The 11,277-nt window shown below is 37.6% G+C and overlaps 2 protein-coding genes across 15 annotated transcripts in view; one reads left to right on the top strand and one right to left on the bottom strand.

Moving 5' to 3' along the window:
- Positions 1 to 2,156, top strand: part of USP16 (ubiquitin specific peptidase 16) — a 26,282-nt gene extending 24,126 nt beyond the window's left edge. For 8 of the 13 annotated variants that reach the window (XM_019654961.1, XM_019654954.1, XM_019654960.1 and 5 more), the window contains 3 exons: positions 593 to 646; positions 1,492 to 1,648; positions 1,748 to 2,045. In XM_019654961.1, the coding sequence (XP_019510506.1) occupies positions 593 to 646; positions 1,492 to 1,648; positions 1,748 to 1,872 (336 nt within the window). In that variant the 3' untranslated portion in view covers positions 1,873 to 2,045. Of the gene's footprint in view, positions 1 to 592; positions 647 to 1,491; positions 1,649 to 1,747 lie in introns of all 13 variants that reach the window. The other 5 variants (XM_019654963.1, XM_019654956.1, XM_019654958.1 and 2 more) reach the window with 2 other exon arrangements.
- A 1,175-nt stretch (positions 2,157 to 3,331) lies between these two features.
- CCT8 (chaperonin containing TCP1 subunit 8) overlaps positions 3,332 to 11,277 on the bottom strand; it is a 14,719-nt gene continuing 6,773 nt past the window's right edge. The window contains exons 5-16 of one of the 2 annotated variants that reach the window (XM_019654964.1): positions 10,962 to 11,142; positions 10,791 to 10,852; positions 9,663 to 9,800; positions 8,601 to 8,779; positions 7,857 to 7,923; positions 7,692 to 7,779; positions 7,489 to 7,604; positions 6,939 to 7,010; positions 6,696 to 6,860; positions 6,256 to 6,375; positions 3,855 to 3,959; positions 3,332 to 3,560 (exon numbers count right to left, since the gene is read on the bottom strand). In XM_019654964.1, coding sequence (XP_019510509.1) covers positions 3,867 to 3,959; positions 6,256 to 6,375; positions 6,696 to 6,860; positions 6,939 to 7,010; positions 7,489 to 7,604; positions 7,692 to 7,779; positions 7,857 to 7,923; positions 8,601 to 8,779; positions 9,663 to 9,800; positions 10,791 to 10,852; positions 10,962 to 11,142 — 1,281 coding nt within the window. In that variant the 3' untranslated portion in view covers positions 3,332 to 3,560; positions 3,855 to 3,866. The remainder of the gene's footprint in view (positions 3,561 to 3,854; positions 3,960 to 6,255; positions 6,376 to 6,695; positions 6,861 to 6,938; positions 7,011 to 7,488; positions 7,605 to 7,691; positions 7,780 to 7,856; positions 7,924 to 8,600; positions 8,780 to 9,662; positions 9,801 to 10,790; positions 10,853 to 10,961; positions 11,143 to 11,277) is intronic. The other variant, XM_019654965.1, reaches the window with a different exon arrangement.

Here is an 11,277-nt window from a genome sequence, read left to right on the forward strand (position 1 = left end):
TGCTCAGCTCGGGCTGGACTCGAACCGCTGTTGCTCAGAGCTCAAACTCTCGAGCGAGCTCTTAACCAACTGAGCCACTCGGCCGGCCCTCTAAGCCAGTTCTTAACCAACGTGCCACTCGGCCGGCCCTCAGATAGTTTTGAGATATTCATGTGGCTGGATGTTTAGACAGCATTTGTATGCACCTGTCTGAGGCCCAGGGCAGAGAGTTTAGGGCTGGAGATGAGAATCTGGACATCCGTACATTGGTGGTGGTTAAAGCTGTGAGAGGATCATGTAGAGCGTGGAGAGAAGAGGTGGCTAAGGTGGAACTCCGGTGAGCATCTGAGTGGGAGAGGCGTAGCCAGAAGAGGGCCAAGGATCTCAGCGAATCTCCATGTTGAAGAACTTGGGGAATCAGAGAAGCTATGTTGTTTAACTAGATTCACATATCAAATACTTCCGTATAAACACTAAAAATCTTAACTTCATCTACAAAATTTGAAAGAATGGATATTCCCCCCCTTTCTCCTGAATTGAAAATTTTCCAAGAAAGGTATTTCAGAGCTGGTGGGTAGAGTGAATTATAATTATTTTTATGTTCTCGCCATAGGCCAGGGACACTTCTGCTGGTAAAAAACCTTTGGTTGGATGTTTTGAATACAAGGTAATTAGGAATCCATCCTTGGCCTAAATGTCATTTCCTGTGTTCAAGTTTCAAGGAAAGGGCTAAGTGCCATCACTGTATCAGTGAAAAAGACTAGGAATTATTTATGGATTAGACAGTATAGAGGTCATGGTAAACTTTTCAGGAATTGTTGCTAACTTCAATGAAGAATAATAACAAATGAGGAAATTGAGAACTGAATATACTGGAAATAAAGCATGCAGGTATGTTTGAGGCTTTGTTGAAAAGGAAAAGTGGTGGAGCCACGTTTTTGTTTTTGTTTTTTTCTTTTAAGTCTGGGAGACTTAAGTAGGTTTGTAGGCTAAGAGGAAAATCTAGAAGTTGAAGATACAAAGAAAATAATTGATTGAGCAAGACCCTGGAGGAGGCCAGAAGGGCTGGGATGAGGACACGAAGTTGAGTGGCATCTCTGAACCAAAGGTCGAGGACGCTTCATCTTCCCGAGAACAGGCAGCTTGCAGCGGGTTAGGCTGTTTTTCACAAGCGGGAGGTGAGGCCAGGGCAGTAGAGGAAGAGGTGGGGGATGAGGAGAGGCTATGTGAGACACTCGGGCAAGTTTAATTAGTAAGTTTCTAGGCCAGGAAACTGATTACATCAAGTGGCCTTGGTTTATGGTTCCTCCTGTGGGGAATGGTAGTGGCACCTTTCTAATAGTGTAACACTACTCAGTAGGCTGAAACAAGGTCAGGAGGAAACCGTCAAGGTCAGACTCATGAATGATTTCTGCATTCTCAAAGTGAAGGTTAGAGACCCTTTGCAGTTTGCCAACAGTATCTGTATAAATGGAACTAGAACTAACTTACGAATTCTGTTCATTTTTAAAGAATGTTGCTGAAGAAAATACAAGGATACTGTATTCCTTATATGGAGTGGTTGAACACAGTGGTACCATGAGGTCAGGGCATTACACTGCCTATGCCAAGGCAAGAACAGCGAACAGTCACCTCTCTAATCTTGTTCTCCACGGTGATATTCCACACGGTAAGATGTTGTGGGAAATTCCAGTATTCAGCATGGATGGCAAAACTAATACGAACTTGTGTCTTTTCATGTATACTTACTTTAACATTCTCTTGACAGATTTTGAAACGGAATCAACCAAAGGGCAATGGTTTCACATCAGCGATACACATGTGCAGGCTGTACCCACCACGAAAGTACTCAACTCACAAGCGTACCTCCTATTCTATGAGAGAATACTGTAACGATTTCGGAAAGTGCTTTCTCTGGAAACATTCATGGCTTTTATAATGGCTGTAATAATAAAGAAGTAAAGACTGACTGTAAGTCATGTTCACTTAAAATGAAATGCCAGAAGAAATCATGTTTATTGAAATATTGATGGGAAAAATACCTATAAATTTACAATGACCTTGTAGTGTCATAGTGGTTATTTCTTTCAGTTTCTGGAAAGGATTCTAAATTAAGTCCTCTGTGGTGAGTATGTCCCAAGTGATTGGTTATAACACATCAATAAACTGAGTTACCCCCAAAATTTGTTTTATTACTTAGAACATTGGAAGTTGTATGGCCTTACCCTACTAGGTAACATTTAAAAAAAAGTTTCAAACTGTCTAACTAATGAAACTTCACTACTAGGGTGTGAATTTTATAAGCAGTTATTTTGATACTGCAATTCTTCTGATGTCATAGTGTGTGAGTTAGCATGTAGGCCTAACTCCGTAACTGCTTCACTGAGTCAAGGTAGACACTTGTGGACTCAGTAACTGGGTACCACGTCCCCCTAATGCCAGCATGCCAGAGAAAGCCTGCAACTGTCCATGTAATAAATTCCTTTTTACCTAGCCAGCCACTGTTTGAGTTGAATGCAACCCTAAGAGCCATGAGGATATTAAGCCTGTCTAAACTTCCTTAAGGTTCTCTTACTAGAATTTCTTTGCTGTACATTGAACCGTTTTTGCTATGCAGTCAAAGGGGAGGTATCACTCTCAACACTTGAGTTTTTCTAAGACTCAAGTCTGCCATACTGCTTCCAAAATTCCTTTGAAATACCAAAAACTATAAGATTTCAAAGTGTTATCCAAGGACTTTATATAATTAACACATATAGTAGCACACATCCCATAAAGTCAGGTAATTTAACTTTCTACAATGTTCTTTGCTTTTTCAAAACTCCTTACTGATCTTAAGGAAAAATAAGGTCTGCTTTTTGAAAACTGACTTGCTTAATTTCTATATGTGAGGAGGTGTATTTTCAGTTGTATTGCAAGCATCTTGTTGCTTTGCTACTAGAATATAAGTATTTCAAATCAGTCTTTCAACAAATCATTGCTAATGAAACATGTACTTTGAATAGTCTTTGGATTTCCACAGTTGTGGAAAAAACACTGAAAAATCTAGTCCAGGGGTCAACAGACTTCCTGTGAAGGGCTAGGTAGTTAAGTATTTTAGGCTTTGTGGGCTACTTGGTCTGTCACAGCTACTCAACTCTGCCATTCCCTTGTAGAACGCAGCTGCAGATATGTCAATATATGAGCATGGCTGTGTTCCCATAACTTAGGTAGGAAAGCAGGCAGCTGGCCGCCTAACACATTGGAAACAGGCCCCTAGTTACTTGGGTGACTTGCCTCAATTCCCACCACTAGATTCATTAATAAGGTTGAGACAGGTCATTTAGATCCAGGAACAGTGGTCATCCGACAATGAGATTTTGATAGTAACAACACATTTATTGTACCATCCAGCCAAGGATACAAACATAAAACACTTCTTAACTTAAGAATAGGAAAACACGAGGCAATTCCTACAGTACTACTACAACTATAGCCTTCGCCTATGGTAAAAATTAAACCATTCAATCATTTTGGTCATCATCCCAGTCTTTCTTCCCACTTGGAGGCTTGGGCCCACCGGCTGGTTTTGCCATGATGATCTGCAAAACAACAAAAACCACAGCGTATATTTTAGAATGAGGAAAAAGAACATTTTTCTATTAGTCTGATTCAAGATTAAGACATCCTCTCCATATAAGCAACCTATTTTATAGTGCATGTAAGACACTACAGCATACAGTTAGCTTCCAGCAGTGAGTTTCCTGCTTTTGTGGACATTAACAGCAATGAAATCCACACACATTAGTGAAGGGCACTCATTCATTCTACGACATGCGCTTCGATAACCAATGAGCTGAATTTGCATGCATCACTGGTATAAATCAGTTTGGCACCTGATTTGCTACTTATATATGAGGTTCGTCTTGCCAACCATCTTTATCCCAATTTCCTTGAGGTTTAGGAACTTTAGGTCCACCTGCCAGCTTTGCCATTATAATCTAAAGTGATTGATACATAAACATATATATTAAGTTCAACACTGAAAACTTCTAATAACTATATGCGAACAATTCAAGTTGCAGGAAGTGTGTTCAAACAAAAACGCAAGTACCTAGTCCCTGGTAACTTAAAAACAAAACACACCAGAAGCCTCTAATTTATGTACAATGCACTCACCCAGCATTTTCCAAGTATAACTAGCATTTTTAAAGGATTTATGTTTGGGGAAAAAAGGGGAGGAAGGTAGCAGCTTTGGGCTGAAATAAATTTGGGAGAAGCTAAATTAAATTAGTTGGCTTTCCTCAAAGTAGAACTCAAACTCTAATATACATTCTGAATCTCAACACTGGAAACAGTATTCGTTGCTTCCCAAATATGTGATTAAGGGATCTTTCTGTATTTTGACTGGTGTCTAAACCAACACAAACTGGAAAATGTCTTTACTACCACCTCCAAAAGATTCCACACCCCTTTTCAGAACTTTCTATAAGATATCTAAACCTGAAGTTCTTGGAATACCATTTTACTGAGGGTGAAGTTCAGATCAATTTAAAGGTGTTAATACTTTTAGAACGTAAGTGTAGCCTGATTTTTATACCTAGAATAGTAGTGCTCAAACTTTGGTGGGCATCATATAACCACAGGCTTATTGCTGTACCTCCTCCCAGAGTTTCTGATTTAGTGAGTCTGGGGTGGGCCCAAGAATTTGTATGTTTAACAAGTTCTTAGGTGGGTTGACGCTGTTGATTTTGGGACCATAATTTAAGAACTAGTGAAATAAACATTTGAATGAAGATTAATTCAGCCCTCCTACATTATCCAATGCTCAAAACTTGATTTGCAAGTCCTTCCCAGAATATATACTATACAAAATTAGGTACAACTGTCTTTTTAAAAAACAAGTTCATTATAGTAACACAAACTGGTTAATACAGTCAGATGTGTTCTTCAGGTACCTATTTTACATACAGAGCACATAATAATGGATATCTTCCTCTGTGATAAGACAACACAGGCTTCCCGTTTAAAACCAAAATTCAGAAGTGCCTTTGTTACCGAGGCACTTATAATAACTACTGTCTTGCTTGTATAATTGACATTCAAAAAGTTCCCCTGTTAAAGAACTTCCACTATTAGAATTTCTGCTTACCTCATGCTTCAATCTACTTAGCATCTCCTGTCCCTTTCTATTTTTGGTTCCCCTTTTTATTCTTAGCCACATACTTTTAGAACAAACATTTCCTTAGGCTTCTATTATCTAATTTATTTAAAAACTCAGAAATATATATTCTTCCACTGAAAACTACCTAATACAATGATATAAAAAGACCCTATTAATAAATCCAGTACACAAACATCCAGTTCCATTTTTGATCATCTTCAAGTAGGGAAAAAAATTCCTTTCACTGAGATGAACTCTGTATTGCTGTAACTACCAACAACAGGTCCTTATTGTGCTTAGAGTAAGTCCAGTTTCCACCTACGGCCTGCTTCTCCCAAGATTAATTCGACACTAATGGATTTATACCGTGTCCCTAGCAATTACAATTTTCTATTAAGTACTTACAGATACTTCATTGCTTAATAATCACTTCTAGAATTTTGGAGGAAAATTAATTTCATTAAGTTTACTAGAGAACACCTTGCAAAATTATGAATTCTGGTTTGTCTCTGAATCCAGCATAGTCTTTACCACTTTTCCTTTGTCACAATTCAAAAAAATGGGGGTGGGTGGGAGGGAGGGAAAGCAGAAATACTATGATTTTTAATACCTTTAAGATCTTTTAGTAGTATCTCAAGACATAATTTGTCACAGCAGAAAAAATTTTGAACACCCAGGTTCTATCGTCTCCACGGACAACTAAAGGTGCCCCTTTCCTTAAAGCTGGCAGTTGCAGTGCCTGCTTCAGGCCTTTGGTCCTTCCATGCTCCACAGTAATATTCCAGATTAAACTTCCTCTCAGGTTGTAAGGGGCTCTTAGGCTAAAAAAGGTCTGAAAACTATGAATCTAAATCAGATTTGCTTTACCTATTCCAGTTTTAAAATGGCAAAGGTTTCTTTCACAGGAAAGGTCTTCATTTTAAATGAGTTGAAATATATTCAACACAATTTAAAACTATAATAGCAAAGGAAACAAAAATGTGTTTTAGGGGCACTTGAGCATCTCTCAGATGAAGGTGAAGGAACACTCCTTTGAGAAGAATGAGCACTGTGCTATGTTCTAGTTCCATGAAAACACACTGCTGAACCATAGGAAAATTAGTTTTGAAGACCAAAGCTTCAGTTTCACTCACCTGATCCACTCTAAGGACAGTGACGGCGGCGTTAGTGGCCAGTTTGATGGCCCAGTATTTTCCCAGGTAAGTATCTAGAATACCAGCCTCCAACATATCCTTTACAGCAGGAACTTCAGCCTGTCAACACAAAATTTCGTTCTTTCACTTTACATTGTTTTACGTGAAAATGTTTATATTCAAAAACAAAAATGCATGGCTCCTTGATACTAGAAAAGTAACTAGGCAAAAGTACTACCCTACACTGTATTAAACAAAAGGCTATTAAAACAGAAGGAAAAATAAATATCAAACTCTGTATTAAAAGTTAACTTACAAAAATCAGTTTACAAATGAAAACATTTTCTCATTGATTTTTCTTTTAAGCTCATTATTTCTATTTTTAGGTTATACATTCACAAAATAAAACAATTTAAGTTCATAGTGTTTTTTTCAAATACCTCAATATCTAATCCCACATTTTTATTTCCTTCTTGATGGACGGCATAAAGTTTAGAGATTACTTCATTGGCCTTAACCCCAGAGTTTTCTGCCAGTGCCCGGGGAATAGCTTCAAAGGCCTCAGCAAACTTCTTAATGGCATACTGTTCAAGTCCAGGACATGTCTAAAACAAAAATGAGGTTAATATTACATTTTGTTCCATCAACAAGAAGAAAGTCAATTTATACCAAGAAAGCTATACCTCTCCATATGATGTGATCTGTTTGGCTAACTCAATTTCTGTTGCTCCACCTCCAGGCACCAGACGTTTATCCTATAATATGTAGTTCAAAAACAAAAGAAGTCACTAAGAAGTTTCAAGTTTTCTAATCTTCTCAGATTCCATTTTTCTACCACAGGGTTTCTAGTTAGGCACTGTTACTCAAATTCTAATTACAAATTTTATACAAGTGTAGTGAGTGAGTTGGACAAAGTATCTTATTGTACATTGTGTCTGGTATATGAAAAGGGAAGACCAAAGTGAAGAATGGGGACGGCACGTTACCTTATCTGCATTTCTATACAGCACCAAAAATAGGGAGGGCTTAAGCAACTGAAGGTACATTATCCTTAAAAACAACCATCAACTGTCCTTTTAAAACAGCATTTTAAAAATACTCTTGCTTTGCTATTTATTCCTTTGCATAATCATTTTCCATAACTAACATATTCATCAGCAATGGACACATAAGTCTAGACTTAAGTAAAAATGATGCTTTGCAAAATTACTCAAGATTACTGCTAATACTGACCCTCGTGAGAACTTTGAAAGTATTAACACCATCATCGACTGCCCTTTCTATATCATCCATCAGGTTGTCTGTAGAGCCTCGAAGCACTATGGTAGAAATGGCACCATCTTCCTTTTCTGTCAATAAATTCGATATATCTGGGGATTAGTAAAAGAAAATGAGCACCCACGCTTCTATGAATATACTGTACTATTACTACATACCATGCTTAAAAACCACCACCTGCGTGTCTCCAACTTCTGAGAGGTAAACACTGTCACAATGTCCCATTTCTTCCAGAACAGGAGGAGTCTGTAGTAAGAAAGTGACTGTTGTAGTAACAATAACTCAAATAGGTTCAATTATCTTTTAATGTCCAAAATGCATACCAATCTAGGAAGAGCTGTAGCACCAACTGTTTTACATAGTCTTCTGAGATCCCATTTTGAGTTCAGCCTGAAAAAAGACAAAAACAAAACTAAAAAACAGACCTTAACCAAACAGGAAACACTATACTAATCTTGAAGTCAATTTTCTGAATCCTAAAGGTTCACGCTGGGAATAGGTCTGGATTGCACGGTGCAGTCCAGACACAGGCATTCATGATATTATTCTAGAATTGCAAGAGTTCAAGTGTCTTTAAGATGTCAAGTGTTTCTAGTTCTAAAACACCAGGGCAGCCTTAATATATAGAAAGCTTTTGCTTTGCTTGGGGTAATCATCATGTTATGCAAGGAAGACAAGTGATCTACTCTGCACTTTAAATCGGGTGCTAGGAGAGGTGGGAATGGGTAGATGTCGAGTGTGCCTCATAAATGTGTGCATGGATTAAGTTCTGAGCCCGCACTCTAGCTGACAGTGTGTACCAGGCTTGTGCCTGGTCTCCGAAGCTGTTCCTTTTGCCTAGAATGCTTTCCCTTCTCCCTTTTCAAATAGTAACATCTGTTAATTGATCCTTCAGCTGTCAGCTCAAATGTCAGTTTTCTCAGAGGTGTTTTCTGCCTCCTTAGATTAAGTTAGGTCCTTTTGCTATTTCCATTTTTTAACAGTCTTCATGGTGTGTTGAATTTGTTTAGTGTTTCACCAAGAAGCAGTTTACAATATAGGTTAACAGAATGATGCAGCTCTCTTACCTCACCAACATGACATTGTATTTGTTTGCATAATGAAGAGCCATGTCTGCCACTTTGCCACCTGTGACGATGACATTTGCGCCGGCATCAGCAATAGCTTTGACTTGCACATCCATAAGATTTTCTTCTCCCTTACTAAAGTTCATCAGTTCTTCAGCAGTCTTTATCAATACCGTTCCCTAGCAAAACAAGCACTCTGTTTAAAACCATCACTACTTAGATGTTCAAAGTCATAGGACAGTATCTTACTAAAGAAATAAAAACGATTTGGGAGAAAACATAAAGACAAATATACATGTATTACGAAGCAGAATACAAAATCTGTCTGAAAATAAACTCAGCTTGCTCCTAGATGCCCCCCACTCCCAAAACTGATGCATTTTCTCTCTGACAAGCACCCTGATGGGAAAGATGGAGAAATACCTTAACTTTAGGAATGTCGGGCAGGCATCTTAGCATGTCTTTTGACAATGTCAACTAGTATACCAAAACAATAATGCTGTGGTTCTCAACTTTCTCTAAAATGTGGACTAAATGACCAATGCCCCCACCTCACAGCTGTCAAACTTGTCAAACCATCAACAACTCAGATGTCAAGAATTCTAGGGATGAAATCAAGTGATCTACAAATACAAAACTTCAACCCTCATAACATGTATTTTTAAAAATAAACATCAATTACAAATTATATTAGTATATTGCTACAGAATCCCAACATTATTTTTAAAGAATTTTCATGAAGAGCACAAAAATACTTGTGTTCTCTTCAGTGAGAATTTACTTGCTGAACGTGGAAGTTCTACTAGAAGTCAAGAGCTGTATATTATTATACAATGTAAATAATACTGCCACCATGTAGATTCTAGTATTTAGTATTTGAATTAGATATAAAAAGAATATAAAGCTGATTTTAAAAAACAGATAGGATCCTGTAGTTTTCAATAATTACACAGTATTCACTGGACTAAGAGCAAACTCCGCCTCAAAACTTTAAAATCATAAAACAATCTGAAAGAGCAATCTGAATTTCCCTTTAATTTTAAAGTTTTGAAGTCTACATACCTTAGTTTCTGTTATCATGCCGTCAAAAGGACAAGAGTACACTGCTATTTTTGCATCTTTGACAGATGTTACATCACCTTCAGTTTCCTTCTTAAAAACCATGCCATGCAATACTGAAGAGGAATAGATACCAGAGCCCTAAGGAGTTGAATGCCAAAACCATCAGTGATCTCATGAAAACAACATTAGGACTAAGTTGTTGATTCTGCAATGTACTAAAAATATCCTTTTCTAAATTCAGTAATACATACACCAAGGCAGTTGAGTGATTTTTGGGCATGAGTGGGGTTAGGACATAAGAGCACACTAGTCTGTTCAGGGTTGAAATCACTGTGGGAATGAGGCACTGGTGGGGGTGGGTGGGAGGTGGGGAGAGGAGGGACCCTTCAGTATACTGGGAAGAACCGAAGATAGAGAACAACTGCTCTCACTCATTCACCAAGTACTTGCTGCTGATACAGCAAGCACAGCTGAAAGTACTGGGGACAGAACAGGGAACAAAAGCGAAGTTTCTGATCTCATAAGCTTACAATTTAATAGGGAAGGGTGGCAGTATGTGGAAGGAGTCAAAAACACATATACACTTATATCTACACACACACACACACACACACCCCCATGTGTACTTATGCAAGCTAAACTCAACTACATTAACGATCATATGCCAATGTGCAAATCAAAACCACTACAATATAGGTTTTATTGTATCAAGCATGTAAATTTTTATCAAAAATAGACTATTTCAATATTAACATTAAAGGGAATGTAACTGTAGAGCAAAACATCTTGCACCCCATTCAAAACTGCCTTCTAAGCTTATTGCTATAATTCAGCAATTTGAAGAATGCAAAAAACTAGTATTTTGTTTATGCACTATTCTCAACCTTCATGCTGTCATGAAAAAATGGTAACTACAAGCAGATAATGTCCATACCCTTTTAAATTTAAGAGACAGTAGTATTATAACCTAGCAAAATCAAAATGTTATATAAACGATGCTGTAAAAGGTAGGAAGTCCTATGTGTCCAGAGCCTGAGGTAAAATTTAGGTTTACATTAACACAATTTTTTCCCCCACAACTTACCATTAGTGTTATCTAGATAATACTAATGCATTTTCTAAACTTACCAGAATCTTACAAACTCTGATGTTATCAACATTGAAATGGCCGGAATCAGGAAAAATAGATACTGTTAAGAAAACAAGACATATCAAAAGATATAATGGGATAACAGAGAAAATATCTTAATCACACTAAGCCATTTTTTTTTATCTTTACATTTACTGATATTTACTCACCACATGCTTGAGCAATAAGCTTGGCCAGAAAGGTTTCACTACCGTATTGTTTACTCATTATGGAGGTATGAAGTAGGGATGACACTTCATCAACATCTCGAAGATTTTTTGCAGAACAACATACCAAATCAGGGAGAATCTCATGGGCTTTTCTGCAGGCTATTTCATAACCTTCTATGACCTTACATGTAAAGAGCAAAAACATTTCTTAAAAAGGCAGAATTCTGACATGACGTAAGTACCTTATTTTGGTAACCCAATAAACATGAACATTTATTTTCAACATAAAACAAAGCCTACTTCCAGAATAACATTC

This window comes from Hipposideros armiger, unplaced genomic scaffold, assembly GCF_001890085.2.
Source record: "Hipposideros armiger isolate ML-2016 unplaced genomic scaffold, ASM189008v1 scaffold_233, whole genome shotgun sequence".
NCBI classification, from domain to species: Eukaryota; Metazoa; Chordata; class Mammalia; order Chiroptera; family Hipposideridae; genus Hipposideros; species Hipposideros armiger.